Consider the following 18,791-nt stretch of genomic DNA (forward strand, 5'->3'; position numbering starts at 1 on the left):
AACTTGCGAACTTGAGATATAAGCTTTTTAACGTTTGAAAATACTGCTGGGAGGATAATGATAAATATTATTTGGATTTTTTTGGAGCCTGGGATTAACCACTATAGTTTAAGAATGTAGTTTCCAAACTGTGTTCTACAGAACCCTAGGGTTCCATAAAGATGGACTAGAGCCATTGAGAAGGAGGAGGACGCCCTGCTTCTATCAGAGAAACTCTGTCTTTATAGGTTATTGCCTTAGGTTGGGTTCCCGCAGAAGCAAGCTCTGTGATGATCTGAGTAGAAGTAGAAGTGGTTTGTTTGGGAGAGGGTTCCAGGAAGCACAAGTTGGGAAGTGGGAAAATGAGAGAGGGAAGGAAAGGAGGCCAATAAAGGATATGATCCAGAGCAGATCAGTGTTTTGGGCATCTGGGGCTCAAACTCACTAGAGGAGTGTGAGAGACAGATGTTTTAAAATGTAGGTTTCGGGCTTCCCTGGTGGCGCAGTGATTGAGAGTCCGCCTGCTGATGCAGGGGACGCGGTTCGTGCCCCGGTCCGGGAAGATCCCACATGCCGCAGAGCGGCTAGGCCCGTGAGCCATGGCCACTGAGCCTGCGCGTCTGGAGCCTGTGCTCCGCAACGGGAGAGGCCACAACAGTGAGAGGCCCGCGTACCGCAAAAAAAAAAAAAAAATAATAAAAATAAAATAAAATGTAGGTTTCATTATTATTCAGGTATGGTAAAACCAACAGATCAGGGGATGACTGCCATTGAAAAGATAGCTCGTATACTCACAGATCTCAAGAGGAAAGGGCATGCCACACTATGGAGGGCCACAGGGAAAGCACAAAGGTCAGTCACAAGGCAGTGGGAGTGTGGGGAAAATGTGGGCAAGAGCCTTTATTGTGGCTTTCATGGGAAAGAACTGGCAAGGCAGGGTAAGCAGGCTTAGGACTGGCTCACTTGAAAGATTCTGGCAGACTCTGGGACATGGGAGCTGTCCCTGTTTGTCTGGTACCTGGCCAGGGTGATTCGGGCAGGGACGCTGGGGGCTCAGATTGCAAAAGCCCTGTGTGCAAGAGGCAGCTGGAGTCTGGGCTCCAGCTTGTTTGGTTTGTGTCTAACAAGTGCACTTGCACGTGAGACTTACTATCCCTAAGAAAAGTCTAGCCAGCCCTGGGAGGGGCAGTTTCTCCAGGGGCAAGGTCCCAGATGTCAAGTCATCAAACATAGAAACCAGACAACGTGGTTATTACAACAGTGTATAGTTCTTCTGCCAGGGGTCTTTATCAGTTCCCATCTGTCAGTGACTACAGCTGCTCCAGAGCACATTAACTACCTGACACTTCTGGTCGGGGGCTCACGTCAGAGTCACAGATGAAGGATGCTGCTGGCCTATAGGGGGGCTGAGGGGACGTGTAGGTGACAGCACCTGCCTCAGTTATATTACATACTCTGTGTCTCTGGGTAAGAGTTTATAAAATAAAAAGGGGGGTGTGCTCTGACTTTTAAAAAAAAGCTGTGAAAACTCTTTTTTTTTTTTTTTGTGGTACATGGGCCTCTCACTGTTGGGGCCTCTCACTGTTGTGTCTCTCCTGTTGCGGAGCACAGTCTCCGGACGCGCAGGCTCAGCGGCCATGGCTCATGGGCCCAGCCGCTCCGCGGCATGTGGGATCTTCCCGGACCGGGGCACGAACCCGTGTCCCCTACATTGGCAGGTGGACTCTCAACCACTGCGCCAGCAGGGAAGCCCTGTGAAAACTCTTTTAAAGGGTATCAGGATGAGTCATCATTTGGAATCTAAACTTTGTCTTTGATTTATTTAGGTCTCAGGGTAAGATTCTGGTTATTGATGCTACCTCTGGCCTAGAGAATGAGTCCCTTACTTGTGCCTTGCAGGGGCTAGGTCACTGAGAGCAGAACCTCTAACAAGTTGAACTGTGAACAGTAATTAACAGGCAAGTCTAACCTGTGATAACAGGTAACACACACAGCAGGTAGCAGTGGACAGTGCCTGGAGTCAACAGTGGGGTGTGACAAAAATAGCACCCGAGGGGCTTCCCTGGTGGCACAGTGGTTAAGAACCCACCTGCCAACGCAGGTGACACATGTTTGAGCCCTGGTCCGGGAAGATCCCACATGCTGCAGAGCAACTAAGCCCGTGTGCCACAACTACGGACGCTGCGTTCTAGAGCCCATGAGCCACAACTACTGAGCCCATGGGCCACAACTACTGAAGCCCATGCACCTAGAGCCTGTGCTCCACAACAAGAGAAGCCACCGCAATGAGAAGCCCGTGCACCGCAACGAAGAGTAGCCCCCGCTCACCACAAGTAGAGGAAGCCCACACGCAGCAACGAAGACCCAACGTAGCCAAAAATTAATTAAAAATTAATTTTTTTTAAAAAGCTTAAAAAAAAAAGAATAGCACCCAAGAGCTTACTGAGCCTCTGTTTCTCTCCTTTTCTCTATTAATCTTTCTCTTCTCTCGTCCCAGTCTCTTGCTGACCCCATCTCCTTTCCTACCCCCCACCTCACCTGATTTGTTGTTATCTCTATTTTTCCCTTAACTGGTCAAACATTTTAATTAAATCATTTCTTCAACAGACATTTCCTAAAAATTACCTTTATCATTCCAGCATCAGCAGGCCATCAAAGGGCCTTAAGAATCTGGCCTGACCTTTCGTTAGGCAGTGGAGATGCACCTCTCCAGAAAAAAGTTTTGCTCATTCTCCTTATAAAATACCTTAACGGAAAGTTTCATTTCTCAAAAATTTCCAAACTCAGTTCCTCTTCCTTGTACAGGGCTTTTGATTCATTTCCCAAGTATCAGCAGGAAACCCAGCAAAAAAACTCCCCGCCCTCGTCTATAAAAGACCCCTGAAGTAAAAAGACCCAAAGTATAATGTGAAAGCTAAAGAAGCCCCAGCCTCCCAATAACATCTACATATGTTCTTCTCTCTTTTTCCTACAGTTATCAACTTGGTGGCACACACATTGTGATCCCATCACAGTATGATTTTAGATCAACAGCTTGGTATCCCCACCAAGCCTAATGAGAAGCCTGGTAAGTGAAGCACTGGCTTAGAATTCTCCCCTTTCGTTATTAAAAATAAATTATGGTGATTCCATTCACAAAATATAGCAGCTTGATTTTATGGCTTCCATCTAAGCCTGCCACATAGTCATTTTGGCTTTGAATAAATACCCACTCAGGCCAGGAACCATCCTGTCCTCCCCGGGGACCTCTGAAGAGGGTACGTCTGCCAAGGCTACAGGATGGGTTGGAGCACTGGCAGCTCAAAGTCAAGGGGCCCCTGCCAAGGAGTATTTGAAAGAGATGTTCTCAAATCATGAAAATGCTTTTGGGGAAATGCCTCAGAGGGAAGGCAAAGAAGAAAGGCGGGCCTATCTAGCTTTGCTGACCTCTACCCCTTTTCCCAGCAGGTGAGGCCACTCCCTGCTGAATTAGCCGCAAAGCTTGGAGAGATGCCAATTCCAACCACCAGGCCTACCCGTCTCTTGCTAGGCCAGGCCCACCTTTTCCACTGTCACAGCAGCTCACATTTCAAACACCCATTGCACTTGTGAGCAATGAACTTTTGGGGTGGTGATCTTTCTCTCCCATCAGACCTTAAGTTCCACAAGAGCAGTGATTGGGCTGTCCTGTCCACCATAAAAGTTGGAATGAATTGAATGAATGAACATGTGACCATGACAGTATCCAGGATCATGCGTGGTGCCCAATACAGAGCAGGTGACAATAAATGGCAAGTGAATGAACAAGTCTATGAATGAAAGAGGAACTCGGCATGGAGATTGCAGTAGCGGTGCGGTAAATACTTACTGAAGCTGAATGAAAAGGTGAGGCATGCGTTCTGTTTTTCTTATGCAAGAGCCACTAAAATAATTGACGAATACACTGTCCCTTGATCTGGAAGTTGCATAACCAGGTGGGTGATAACTGTATCTGAACCCAGCTCTGAAACAGCTACAGGTTTGAAAACATCATTAAGCTAAAGGACAATTATGGTTGTTTGCACAAGTATTTTTTTTTAACGGCTTCAGTTTTATTCTCTCCCAGACTCACTGTGGAACTCCTGTTCGTACAGACCAGTGTGGCCCAGACCAGCAGCCTGCAAAGACGATAGTCCTAAAGTAACAAACAGATCCAGAGACCCAGACTGTATTGCCCGAGGCACACCCTGCCCTCGCCCACTAATGGTACAGCGACCTTCAGAGAATCCCTTAGGGACTGCACCTGTTTTTAGCCTCAGTGAATGGGGCACACATTTCTGGGTCTGGATCCAAAACGTGCTCGATTTCCTTTGGGGCTTTTTCATACATCTTTTTTCTTTCCATCTGAGCCTTGCCCGCCTCCACCGGAGGGAAGTCGTAGTAGCCCTTCCTCTTGGCTTTGAGGCGCAGCTTGTTCCGATAATGCTCGATGTCTGACTTCTGCTTCAGGGCTTTGTTCACCTGGGGAGAGAGACAGTCTCAGGCCCACACCTGACCAGGCACAGCCCACAGACAGGAAGCTTCATCAGACAGTCACAACTCCTGGAAAAGCCATCCTGGGCTTCACCTCTGGTCCTTTGAGCCAGCCAGACCCACCTGTGTCCCATGCCAAGACCAGCCCTCAAGAGTGGACCACAAACAGTGTGGAGCCTGGCGCTTGCCTAAGTCACCTGAGACCTTCCCGCAGGGCGTCCTTGCCCATCTATTCGAGTCTACTCGGGTCTAGGCCTGACTCTGCACTTTTAGCTTTGTGGTGTGGGCCTTAGTCCCGCCTAAACCCTTTTGGTTCCCCTGTGTGGAAGACTCGGACTTGGCAACCCAGCTAGACTTGGGGTTCCGACTCTAGCTCCAGCCCTGAGCAGCCCAGTGGCCTCCCCTGGCAGTCTGGCTGGTGTCCGGCTGGATAAGACAGCCAGTTCCTGAAGGAGTAGAGTTGAGATGAATGGGGTGGGAAAGGGGAGCAGACACCCTGCTCCCAAGGTCTCCCCACTCTATCGACCTGCACCTGAGAGCTTATTCTTGTCAACCTATAGCTTTCTTGAAAGAAGCCTTGCATGGTCGCTATTGCCAACCAGTTCCTGCTCACCTGTCAAAGATACAAACAGATGACTTTGCTAAGTAAGTAACAAATGATGAGGATGTTACTCCCACAAACAGAGCTGAATGGTGAAATCTGCCTGACACTGAACAATATGGAGAACCATTAGTGCTGCTGGTAATCGGACTTGACTACATCTGTATGATCGTGTATAATGTAGAGAGCATTTTCACAGCTGTAATTTCAAGGGACAATCATGGAAAGTCTGGTAAGTGTGCGGATGACTTCCACCTGACAGATGAGGAAACTGAGGCCCCCAAACGGCTAACTTAGTAAAGTGCAGAGTTGGGACCCCTAGCAAACTAAGTAAGAGCTCCCCTTATAGAGTCTGTGATGTACAATCACTGGAGTGACTTAATGTGTGTGAAGTGAAGTCTTCTTAACCTTCATGACAACCCATAGGCAGGTTATTTCATTCCCCACTGTACAGATGAGATTAAGGAGCTTTCTCACGGTCCCCACAGATAATCAGTGGTGGGGTCAGGGTTTGACCTTGGACAGCCCATGTCAGAGCTCTGAGTCTGCACAGTTAGCTACCATGTACACTGCCTCTCAGGATGAGAAGACGAGGAAGTACAGAAGGTCCAAAGTCTAAGCCCCTGGACTGGTAGATTCCACCCCAAGAATGGCTGAGGGCTGAGGTTGGTGTGGGCTTGCCAGAGTTGGGTCTTTCCATTGGGAAGATGTGCAAGGCAATGGTCATCTGGCAGTGCACTGGCGCTGGATACAGAGCTGGCAAAAAATCCATAGGCCCAGACTCTACCCCAGACCTACTGAATCCGAATCTTCAAGAGTGGGGCCTGGGCATCTGTGGTTTGAAAACAGTCCCAGAGCTGACTCTGGTCCAGCACCTGGGTGAGAAACCTCTGGCACTGAGCATTGGTATTCAAATTATATTCCATGGATTTGTGTCATTTTGGAAGGTCAGCTGAGAATCTTACGAGAATTAGGAGTCTTGCCCTCCAAAAGCCAATAGCTTCAGCAAGTCCAGGGACCTGGGTTAAGAACTGTTGCCCCAGAGCTCCAGGAGAGTCCTCAGGAGCCAGGAAAGTGTGGAGGCAGCAAGAAGACAGCTAATGGGCTTCCCTGGTGGTGCAGTGGTTGAGAGTTCGCCTGCCGCTGCAGGGGACACGGGTTCGTGCCCCGGTCCGGGAAGATCCCACATGCCGCGGAGCAGCTGGGCCCGTGAGCCATGGCCGCTGAGCCTGCGCGTCCGGAGCCTGTACTCCGCAACGGGAGAGGCCACAACAGTGAGAGGCCTGCGTACCGCAAAAAAAAAAAAAAAAAAAAAAAAAGATAGCTAAGCTGTGGGGTCTGGTCCCCAACCAACAGAGCAGCCCTCCATGCTCCTGTTCGTGTTCTATATTAGACTGCTACAAAACAGCGTGTTTGAAGAAACAGTTAGGGGGTTCGAGAAGGCATAAGGTCCAATGGTCTTGGGGCCAGAAATTTGAGGCCCCCGGGACGTGGCACAGGAGCTTCCTCACTGTTGCAGCCAATGCCAACGGGGGACAGAGGGAGGAAGGGGTACAGTTGTCTTTCCCACTTTGTGTCCCTCCTGGACTTGAAAGTCCCCCTGGTAGCAATGACCCACAGCCTGGGATGCTGGGCTTCTGGCCAGTCGGGCCCATGAATCCCTGACTCACTGCCCATGCTGCTGACGATACTTTAGATTAAGCTCTTTTTCTTCTTAAGGCTCTTCTATTTGGATAATTAACTTAAAATCTGCTAGAACATCAAGACTCCAAAAACTAAGGTCAGCAGTATTCCCTTCTGCTGAGGGAATTGCTCCCCTCTTTCCCCCAGTTCCCCCCACTGTCACAGGTAAGCATAGGAGCAGGGTCCCCACTTGAGCCAAACTTACTTGCAAGTAACACAGGGGAAGAATCTCCTTTTAAAGTCAATCTCTGTCTCTCACTCATTCCCAACTCTTCATGAAATGTTCACCAGAGCTCAGTGGGTTAATATGCAAACACACTTGGGAGGATAATACCGTTGCTTTCAGTCATTTGCACCTTAATGATGGAGCAGCATAAAGCTGTGGCTAAGGGTGTAGGTTCTGGGGACCAGATCAACTGCCTGGTTTAAATCCCAGCTCTGTCGTTCCCTAGCTACGTGACCCTGGGCACATTACTTAACTTCTCTGTGCCTCAGATTCGTTAGGTGAAGAGGCAGATAATACTACTGCCCTCGTAGGGCTGTTGTGAGGATTTGCATGAGTTCACATGCATGGCATGCTTGCAACGTGACCATCACTGAGAATGACTTTAAAATGTTATTATCGCTAATGTGGGTTGTTTGGGGTTCCTTTACATCTAAGAGTAAGGGAGAGGGAGCTTGACAGAGAGAAGGGGAAGGGGAATGAGTAGCTTTGGGAGCACAGAGCACTAAGGTGAGCAGACGTGGGTGGAGTGGGGCAGTGAGGGGGCTTTGGGCTGAGCAGCATGGGTGCAGCACTGTGGGAGTGGGTGTGCTGGGGCAGGGGCAAGATGAACAAAGGAAGGCAGACAGGCCACAGGCTGCACTGAAGTCTTAGAATGTCCCTGTTCCTTCCTCTTGCCCATGAGAGTTACTCTGGTTGCATCCTTTCTGGTTCCTGTTTCAGGAGGGAAAGAGGAAGGGGCAAGCCAGTTGCAAGAAGCAGCCTATAACAATGTAAACCAACACCTGGGGGCTTTGAGGATTAGATACAGCACTAGCTGTGTCTGGCCAACAAGTTGTGGTGAGAGTGTGGTGTTTTATCAAAGCCCATTCGAGGATCCGTGCAGCTAGCTCCGGAGTCACGAGCCTGAGTAACTATAGCCCATCCTCTAAGATAAACTCCCAAATGCCCAGGATGTGGTTCAATGTACAAGCAGAGACTCCAGTCCTGACACTCCACGCTGCTAGGTTATCCTAGCAAATGAATTCATCCAGTGGTAAGATACGTATCAACCAACGTACGAAGCCCAAGGTTCACTAACACGAGGCTGCATCTTAGATGCTTTATTTTTACAGCATTTGAAGAAACAGACTGAGGGACATACTTTTTCTAACTCTTGCAAAGATCTCCCCAACCTGGGCCCTGATGATAGCTTTAGGTTGGTAGCATCTCACAAATCTTTAATTGTTCCCTCATTCTGCCTGCCACTGAGAAAACCAGTAAAGAGAAGAAGGTAGCATGACATCCTCTGAGCCAGGAATCCATTTCTGGAATCTCTCCTGAAACAACGTTCCAAGAGAAGTTCAAAGTCAGAGATGAAAGTTAACGTCACCAGTAATCAGACATATCAGTATCAAGTACTTCCTGATGCAATGCCCACGAAAGGCCACAACATTCCCATAGTTATGCCAAAACTTCATAACCTCAATCCAGTCATAAGAAAACATCAGACAAATCCAAATTGAGGGACATTCTACATGGTAACTGGCTTCAAAAGAGTAACGGTCATGAAAGACAAAATGGTCACAAAGAAGGAAACTGTCCCAAACTGGAGGAGACTCAGAAGACAACTAAATGCCATGTGGGATCCTGGACTGGATTCCAGAACAGGAGAAGGACATGAGCGGGAAAACCGGTGAAATTCAAATGAAATCTGCACATTAGTCAATAGTATTGTACCAATGTTATGTTCTTGGGTTGGATCATTATTCTATGGTTACAGAATATGTTAACAGTAGGGGTAGCAGGTAAAAAACTAGCTGGGTAACGGAATTCTCTGTCCTACTACAGCAACTCTTTTGTAAATCTAAAATTATTTTCAAAATAAAAACTTTTTAAAAGTCATGCATGAAAACTAAAACCAAAAATACCTGGTTTGAACAATGGGAGAGTAGTTTCCCAATCAACGGTGCACCTACTCAATCAGGTCATTCACAATGATCGTCAGAAAGACAACAGCAACACAGCAAGTGCTTAAGATACAAGATATAAAGTTGTCTGTCTATGATGAGATTCTAAAATATCATGCGCTTGATCAAAAGCGTGAAGGTGGAAAAAATGAAAACAGAGGATGTATTAGGGTAGTGAAGTTACAGTGATCTTTCTTACTTTCTGAACTTTGCTGTTATTATGTTTTCTTTAAAATAATATTTAAAAGAATTACCTATAATTCATAAAAGGAAAATTTATGGCTTTGAGGCTGTACTTTCTTCACTTATACAAGCTGCCCGTAAGAGGAGAAAGAGGAAAATTATAAGACAATCTGCCTCAAATGCCACAAGGCAGTAAATTACAGAGAACAGTTCAGGGCTCCTTTCCAATCCAAACGCCAGCAAGGTCTATTCCTTCGGCTACCAAAGTGTAACATGCATCCACTTCTGGACAGGGAAAATGCTCATCTGTTCTCCTGTGACAGGGTGATGGGCCTGGCAGAAAAAGGGAGTGGTAAGTTAGATTTAGCCGAGATCTGGAACCTGTCCCCAGGACATTCACATGGCTAAGCTGGGAATGAAAAGATCCAGGCATGGCAGCCATCACCTGGGCCCATACTGGGCAGAGGGTCTTAATGAAGAGCAGTTACCAGTGCGTTAGTGATAACCTCAGAGGCCTCTAATCACTGGGCTTGCATGTCCAGTGGCAGAACTGTGTATAAGGAAAGATTCACTGGCTGTGATTGGCTTTAAGAAGATATACAGGTTCCCACATTATAGGGCCAAAGGGCATAAAGTACACGATCAGTGAATCCTTGCTCATTAGCTGACTAATGATGATGATGACAGTAATAATAACGTACTTGTAGGCTAGGCACTGTTCTAAGTGCTTTACATGTATTAACTCATTTGATCCTCACAACAGTCCCATTGTACAGATGGAGATACTGAGGCACAGATAAATTAACCTGCCTAAGGTCACAAAGATAGTAAGTAGAAGAGGTGGGATTCACATTCTTGCAGCATGGCTGGAGAGTCCATACTCTTTCAAGCACAATGCTTTTTTTCACTAATGGGCCACAGGAAGTCAAAGAGAGGGAAGGAGCGAGCACTGGACAGGGAGCCAGGGGGCCTGAGCATCATACTGTTGCAATAACCTGCAGTGCAACTTTGAGCAAGCCACCTGAGCCCTCTGGCTTCAGTTGCTTTGTCTAAAAAGAATGAGGTTGGAATAGAAGTGCTCTATAAGTCCACAACCAGTTAAGTTCTTTTTAGTTTTATTTATTTATTTTTGGCCATGCCGTGCGGCCTGTGGGATCTTAGTTCCCCGACCAGGGATCAAACCTGGGCCCACGTCAGTGAAAGCACTGAGTCTTAACCACTGGACCACCAGGGAATTCCCAGTTAAATTATTTTTAAAGTTGATGAACCTCAACTCATCACACCTCCGGGCAGTTCGGTCTTTCTGTCCAGAAAACCAGAGGAGCTTCCTGAATCAGGTCTGTAACAGGCTTTTATACGTGGCCTCGATGGGGGACGCAGACAAACCGCTAAGTGCGCTTACAATACACAGCTGCATGGGGCTGTCGCATTGTCCTCCGGGTGTGAGGGTAAAGAGACTTCAAAGCTTAGGCAATCTCCCTCCTGATGCAGGTAACCATAGCTGGGTATAAACTAATGAAGTGAAAAACCAACCTGACAGCTTAACAACAGAGAAAAATATATGAAAGTACGTGTGTGCGTGCATACATGTGTAATGTATTCACATGCAGGTTCCACATGCATGGCCTTAAAGGACCATAAACGTCTTCAGCCCACTGACCATTCTGCTGCAGGAGATGGAGAAATGGCAGATAATTTTTACCCAATTTACTCTCTTGCTCTCCCCTAAACTGCCTCTATCAATCTATCTATCTATCTCCATCCATCCATCCATCCACCCACCCACCCATCCATCTATCTGTTTTTCTTTGGTGGAATCATTATTCTCGTGTACATTAATCATTTTTTTCAGACTTAGGAAAATTGGTTAACATCATGATATCCATCGATATCCTCCTGGAAGCAGGCAAAGGGTTGTCTCAAGCTTGCTCAAAGGAGTAAAAGTCATTTCAAAGCCTAGATAGTGGGCCATATCCCGGTCTGGATCTCCTCCGGTCCCCTATCAATTCAAGTGCCTCTCACCACCACTGCAACAGACGTGCCATCCTGACCAGTTTAGTATCAAGAAAGACAGCAGGCTGTGTGGGTGACGTGCTGGGGAAGCAGGATTTCTGATGTTTCTCTTCACAACTACAGTTTTTAAAAAGTCCCCTTTGGGCTTTCTAATGAAGGTAGAAAATGCTCTGAAAACATCACTCAGCAAACTGGTTTGGGGTGACTTGTGTCCTGATTAGTTCTGCTGAGGCCCACGCATGCAGAGGTAAAAATGACCCCCAGAGCCCCGTACACCTGGATGCAACCTGCACCCAGGACCCCCAGGTGCTACTCCTTAGTCCGCATCCACGGAGGCCTGGCTGTACCCGCTCTCTCCTGCTCTGGTCCTCAGGTGCTCACCTCGCCGTTGAGTACGACCGGCTCCTGGCTCCTGTCCGAGGTGGGGTGCACCACGGGGAGGGCTGTGGGTTTTATTCCGATGAGCTGCACAGACCCAGAAGACGTGTCAAAGGGATCAGCAGCCGCCTTGCCAGAGCTGTCAAAGAGGACGGCTCCTTCCTCTTCGTCGCTCGCCGGCACTAAAGCACAACATAAACACATTGATTTTCTGGTGTGCGGAAGCTGCGCCACCGTGGGGGAATATATGAGAGGCTCACGGCCGAAGGATATGACTTTGCTCAAAATGACCTCAGGAACGACAGTGTCTGGTTCTGTGCCAATGGCTCACTCCTGCTCGTGGCTTGCTTTCTTTTTTTTTTTTTTAATTTAAGATCTACACTCTTCACCCCTCCACTGGTTTGAATTCAAAAAGTAAAAACCATTCCTTCAAAACTGTGACAGAACACACTTGAAAAATAAAAAGTAAATTTGTTCTCTATGTTTGAGTCAGAGATGGGAAAAGTGCCATTTGGCCAAACCTGGCAACTATTCTTAAAATACGACAATCAAGAGAATAACAGCATTCAGTTTAGTCTCTGCCACCAAAGCTACCCATTTTGGCATCATGTGAAGGTCACGAGTCTTCCCTGGTCAACCAGCCACAGTAATTGCTCCTGAAACTTTTTCTTTCTTTCTAAAGACTGCTTCTTCAATGACTAGGGTTTGGTTTCTTTCATGTGACTAAAACAAAAGAAAGTTAAGAAATAACCGCCCGAGAAACGAATTTAAAGCTACAGACGACTCCCCTAATTAAGTAGAGCGATTTCCACCTACACTCTGTTAAATTAATTCTCCCCTCTGACAGAGGATTCTGCTGTGATTGCTGCAAGACAGCCATCTGCCTGCGCTTCCACAGCTAAGCTGACGGAGGATGTTGGAGGGCCAGGGCTACCTTGCTGATTTACTTGTTCTTAAAGCACATTCCCATTGAGTAACTACACGAATGACAGTTTATTGAGCATGGCTCGGCAAGAGATAAATTAAGCCTGTTCAAACGACCAAGCCAGCCGGCAATTTAGGAGCAAAATAGGTGTTATATGAAATATGAATGTAATAGAAGTGTATTCATCTTTCCTCCCATCTCGAGAGATTGAGATGTCATTTAAATTATCGAGAAACATAGTTTGTACCATTCTGTCACTTATCATAATCACAGAAGATTTGTCAAATTGAGCCAAGTAAATTGTTAGTTTGCAATGTGGCTAAAACACCTCAGAGTCTAACCATGGGTTATAATTGGAGGATTTTTGGGTTCTGTGGACTTATTTGTGAACAGCAGGCCACCAAGAAGCCAATGACAGAGGAAAATCTCTATTCAGATGTGTTACCAGATGCATATATCTTTTTAGAGTGTAGTTTTGCTGGGCAATTCTTGCTTTCCTACCATTATCTCCCACCAGACAACTCCTATGAAACCCAGCCTCCAATACGGCACCCAGTAATTCCTGCCTCCCGATATTCACAACCACATAGGATTAACCTGTGTAACAAAACAGGAAATTGCAGAAATGGCAATGTATCTCTTCCAAGGCTAGGTCGTAAAAAAGCATTGTTGCTTCCACCTTGCTCTCTCTTGGATCACTTCCCTCTAGGGAAAGTCAGCTGTCATGTTATGCAAACACTCAAGGAGCCCTATGGAGACGTCCATGTGGCAAGAAACTGAGACTCCTGACAACAATAATGTGAGTGAGCCATCTTATGAGTGGGTTCTGCAGGCCCGGTGAGGCCTTTCAATGGCTACAGTCCAGGCCAATATCTTGACTGCAACCTCATGAGATACTCTGAACCCAGAGCCACCCAATTAAACCACTTCTGAATTCCTGACCCACAGATACTACGTGAGATAATAAATTTAGATTGTCATTTCGGTTGCTAGATGTTGGGGTAATTTGTTACGCAGCGATAAGTAACCAATACACTTCCTAAACAATGCCCCTCCTCTGAGCTTCCACTCTTGTCCTCCTACCTCTAAAATACACACTCCACCAGCAGCCAGGATGGATTATCTTTTCAAAAGATAACCAGATCACAGCACTCCTCTGATCAGAACCCTCTGAAGGCTTCATCTCTCTCAGAATAAAATCCAGAGTCTTTACTGTGACCTACAAGGTCCTGTACCATGTGGCCCTGGCTATCTTGCTGAGCTCATTTCCCACTTCTTCCCTGAGCCACTCTGCTCCAGCCACAATGGCCGTCTTGAACACAGCAGGCTTGTTCCCACCTCCAGGATTTTGCATTTGCTCTTTCCGCAGATCTTTACATGCCTAGTTCCTTCTTATTTTTCAAGTTGCAGCTTAAAAAAGACTTACCTTATCCACCAATCTAAAAAAAACTCACCTCATCACTCTGTTGTATTTTCTTCAATGCATTTATCACTATTGATTTGTTGTATTGATTTAATCAGCTCCCACCCCCTGCCACTAGAATATAAGAGCTCCATTCTTTCCCATCTTTTTAAAGGCTCATGCCTTTGCATTTAGCAATGTCTCACATGCAGTTGGCTTTCAATAGGGATTTGCTGAATAAATGAATGAATAAAGGAATGACTAAAATTTCCTGACTTGGAAAAAGAGATGCTGTTAGTACCTGCAGAACAATTAAACATGTAAAAGTTAACCATTCCGAGGTTGAAGAGATGATACCTAGCATTCTTATTGCTTCTGGGTTGTGACACCCTTACTCCTCACCCCGTGGAGGGAAAGGGGGGAGCATAACTATAATGGGACAGGAAAAGAACACCCTAGAAACTGTATAAACTGTAGTTCCTTTCCACTATCACTCAAAGTCATATTCAGATTTGCACAATAATTCCTCTAGGTTTCTTTAAGAGCAAAATAGTTATCCTCCCCCCAAAAGGACTGTATGGAAAAAATACATTAAAAGGCATTGCATTAAATATTAATACATTAAAATGTTATGTGAGTACAGCAGATTCGTGGGAATATTTAAAGCATAATTTATCCCTAAAGAAAAAAGCATCGGACAATGCTGAAGAAAAGGGCCACAGTGAAATTGAGGAAGTATCCTAGAACATCATCACATCATCACAGTAAATGCCACCAGGCATCCACCCTGTATCTATTTGTGTTTTATTTGCATTGCTGGTGTGAACTTCAGTATATCAGGCTGGAAAGGGAGATTTCATTTCTTTATGCTTGAACTGGCATGGGGAGAACCTTCCCACGTGAAGCAGAAAATGCTCTTAAAACATTTTCTTTTTGGGGAACCTTTATTAAAGCTCAAAGACAAATAATTTACAACTAGAATCACTGCCCTCTGGTGTTGCTTATCAAATAATAAGTGAGTCTTCATCTCACTGGCAAAGCAAAGAAAGAATAAACTGAAACTGTTTTTGAGCTAATATTTCTGACAAATCCTCAAGGGCCCCTACTAAGAAAGTAGTGATTCATCCTCCAAGCTCTCTGATGCTTGTCCTCCTCCTGTCCCACCTGCCCCACGACAACTAGGAGGCAAGGTGTGATTAGATTCTGAAACCTGGCGGTGAAATCTTGGTGTCTTAAAGGAAGGTGCACCCTTAAGGGTCTATGGCGGTCCTTTCTTCTAAATGACTGAAGGTACAAATACATAATGTTCTCACCTTGAACTCATTGTTAACTCTTTCCTGGAAAACACTCTTTCTAAGGTGACAGTGGTTTGGGTTCAGAAGTTTAAGTATCTGTATTTAGTTGAGAGAATGCCAAATTGTTTTGCTTTCAAAATCCTAGCTCTGGCACCTATCTTTCCCACTTATATTTAAACATCACCTTGAAACAGACTCTAAAACTGCCTGCAGTTATGGTAACTAACAAGGCCATTGTGCTATAAGGACCTCCCCCTCCCCCACCCCCAGCCATGTTGCTAGTGGAATAGTGTCTTTTCCTTTTAAAGTTCTTATCTTCACAAAAAAGTAGAAAATTAGAAGCTACCTATGCAACAAACCTGGTGGAAAACAAGAGTTTTAGAATGACAGCCTGGTACATGAACATTTATTAATTAACCTCAGTAACCCTAACCTCTAGAATGGATACTAAGCCATAAAAACAACTTCTGATTATTCCGCACCAAGAGAATAATCTATTCTCAGAGGCTACATTCACACAATCAAGTACTTTCTGCAAGCTGACAATGTGATGGAACCGCACCTTTTAGTTTTTCCACAATTCCATTCAACGTTATTTCCTTCCTTCCTTCCTCCCTTCCTTCCTTTCTTCCTTCTCTCCCTCCCTCCTTCCTTCCCTTCTTCTTCTGTTCATCTTCTAATCCAATAAAATATGCTATTGATATTTTTGGTGAACTCTAACCTCGTATTGTGATAAAGTGGGGCCCTGTGATTAAAAAAAAGGACAAGTGTAGGTTCCGCTGAAGGTCCAGTCTAGAATTCTGATGTGCTTTAGCATCTGTTGAATTTTACATTAAATGAGTTGGTCCTCTTATTTCTATTTGAAATGTTGAAAGTGAAACTTCATTGAACGAGAACGTGTGGTCAAAGAGAAGTGACCAAGTCTGAAAATTCACTGGGTTTACCTCTGGCAAAAATAAAATGCAATGAAGCACTGTAAACTTGGAGAAAGGACGGCTTTCTAATAAAACAAACACGTTAAAACCTCAGCCTGGTACAGTAATTGCATTTTATTCATGCACCTGGCTGTTGTTACTTCTGAACCTGATATTTAAATAATCAAAGTGACCTAAACAGAATGAGAAGGCAGGTAGAGAGGGTGGGAAAACAAGAACAGGAAGGTCAGTGGGAACATTTAGAGAAGTCAATGCCTCACCAGCTGGGTGGGGAGTGATGGGGTCTGAAACTGACCCCGCCCGCTCCTCTTCTACAGATTAAATGCAGAGCACGGGGAAAGGCATCATCTTGTCAGTGGGTATTTACTGACAGAGGAGTCTGTATATTGCATATTTTTAAGCAAGAAAAAGGGCACAGAACAGTGTGTACATTGATCCCATTGCACAAAATAAAATAAGGCAATACAACAAAAAACATGTGTTGATACATGTGAAGATTCATGTGTGTTGTCATATGCATAGTAAAAAAGTCTGAGAGAGACACACACTGAGTTATTCAAGGCCATTTGAGGACTGGGGTGGGTGATGGGGTATCTGGGGGAGGATGGACTTTGACTCAACTTTATACATTTCCGGGAAGAATATAAAGGAAGGAGGGAAGGAGGGGTGTGATGGGAGTAGGGGGGGGCATCTCGGTTAAAGGCAATGGCAGTCACCGCAGTTGGTTAAAACAACCTTCCCCTATGGCTTCACTGCATTGCCTCTGGGTTGCCTCACTCCCTCTGACCACCTTCCTTAGCATCTCACTCTGGGAGGAAAGAGGAGAAAGTGGCTAAGTTCACATCTCCCTTTATCAGCCACAGCTCCTGTGGCCCGCTGTGAGCTGTCTTGGCAGACTGCCGACAGGCAGAATTTCTGGTGGTCCCGGGTAGGGTGATATTCCAGGAAAACCCCACAGGTCACACCCTGATTCCGGTGTGGAAAGCACAATCTCTGTGTGGCATGGTGGGGGGGGGATCAGGAAAAGAAAAAATGTAAGAATCAAATCAGTTTGACAGTTTAAAGAAATGCTTTATATAATGGTTGGAAATGGGAACAGGGACCACATTTTCCATGCAGAAGACAAATGCATTGTGCCATTCTTTCTTTTTTGGTCAGAAAAAAGAAAGAAGTAAGTGACGTTCGAAAACAAAAGAATATCCTGGCACTAGTTTCAAGGGAGAGTCCTGAACCACACTTCATCAGATTCCTGTACAAGGGAAGCACAGCTAACCAGAGCGCCAGATGGTTTGCCTTTTCGCCCAGCATTTCTGTAGGACTCCACCTACAGCCCTTTGATATCCAAAAGGAATTTTCCCTGATCTGAGTGGCAGCACTTTAGGAAGCCAGCATCACACACAGAAGGACCGAGTGGAGACGAGGCTCAGAACAAAAGTGGGATGAGGAGGAAGGAGGCTGCACATTGATGTCTAAGAGGTGAGATCTCCAGGTGGCGTCACAGCACACTAAGGCAGCGCTGACGGCTTGGAAATAACCCCCAACACCAACCCTTTAAAGGTGCTGAAAAGATCTGCACGAGGGAGAAACTAAACGGTTAAGTTTCCCTGGAGCATAAAGACAACCTCAGGCTGATTTTTATGATGAGAGATTTATTACTGTCTTGATTTTCCTGGGAGAGATGGATGTGTAATATCTGGACTCACTGGCACAGACTGAAGCCCTGAAACTTATCAAGCGAGTCAGGGCAAGAAAATGAGGGGACTCTCCAAGACAGGCAGCGTTTCAGAAACCTGCCACCCTCGTGGACCTGGTGCTACAAATCAAGGCAATTCACCCCCAAATGAGAAGAATCTCTAAGCAAACATCAGCTCAATCTGTATAGGGTTTTTCTCAGGCCCTGCACAATTCCATAAGCACAGAGGGCAGACGAAGTGAAACACAGTAATTCAGGCAAGGGCGTAAGGCACTACCTCAAGAGGTAGGTAGGACCTTTCCGGGACACAGTAGAGAGAAGAGTGGGCGGTGGTCTGAAGCACGCTGGTGTGCGAGCCTGTGCACGTGTGTGTGCGCACGTGTGCGCTGGGCTTGGGGGTGCTGCTTGGCAGGGAAGGCTTCTCACCATTTCTCTTCCATGCCTCCTCCTTTGTCACTTTCTGCTGTGCCATTACATTCTGGGGTGAGCGCCTCCCCGAGCTGGGCTTCCCTGATTCGTTGCTGATGACAGAGCCATTCTCACTGGGCGACCTGCTGGAGGTAACCATAGCAACAGGGAGACGGTAAGTTTCAACTAGAGCAGCCTCCTCTCAAGGTTATTTTATTCGCACAGTTTGTGTCTGCAGCCTTTCATTCTGGTTTTACCCACAAAGAAGACACGATACAGGAAAAGGAAAAAAACACACCCAACACACAGCATGGGTTAAGGACCTGGCTGTTGTGAAGTGTGTTTCCCAGTGCTGGGCTCCTCAGAGAAGTTCAGTGAGCGCAGCGCTCCATTCCCATCTCTTTTTCATGAACCCCCAGTGACCAGGGACAAGACAGTGCTGGCGTTTGGAAGCGTGCCCTCTTTTTAAAACGCGGCACTTTGGATAGTGTTGCAGAGTGTCTGATTCACATGGCATCTTGAGGGACATGCATAAAACATGGTTCTCTTTGGCTGGTCTCTTTACAGAATATAGCTTGACTCCTAAAGATTAAGTCACTCAAGCTAACTGGCAACCACTTACATTTGAATCTA

General features: G+C 46.1%; 1 protein-coding gene across 3 annotated transcripts in view; it reads right to left on the reverse strand.

The window, feature by feature from the left end:
• KIAA1549L (KIAA1549 like) overlaps positions 1–18,791 on the reverse strand; it is a 280,665-nt gene that overhangs the window by 61,734 nt on the left and 200,140 nt on the right. For 2 of the 3 annotated variants that reach the window (XM_067749478.1, XM_067749476.1), the window contains 3 exons: positions 18,177–18,304; positions 11,504–11,682; positions 4,241–4,458 (listed from right to left, as the gene is read on the reverse strand). In XM_067749478.1, coding sequence (XP_067605579.1) covers positions 4,241–4,458; positions 11,504–11,682; positions 18,177–18,304 — 525 coding nt within the window. The remainder of the gene's footprint in view (positions 1–4,240; positions 4,459–11,503; positions 11,683–18,176; positions 18,305–18,791) is intronic. The other variant, XM_067749477.1, reaches the window with a different exon arrangement.

This window comes from Pseudorca crassidens, chromosome 9 (assembly GCF_039906515.1).
Source record: "Pseudorca crassidens isolate mPseCra1 chromosome 9, mPseCra1.hap1, whole genome shotgun sequence".
Taxonomy (NCBI): domain Eukaryota; kingdom Metazoa; phylum Chordata; class Mammalia; order Artiodactyla; family Delphinidae; genus Pseudorca; species Pseudorca crassidens.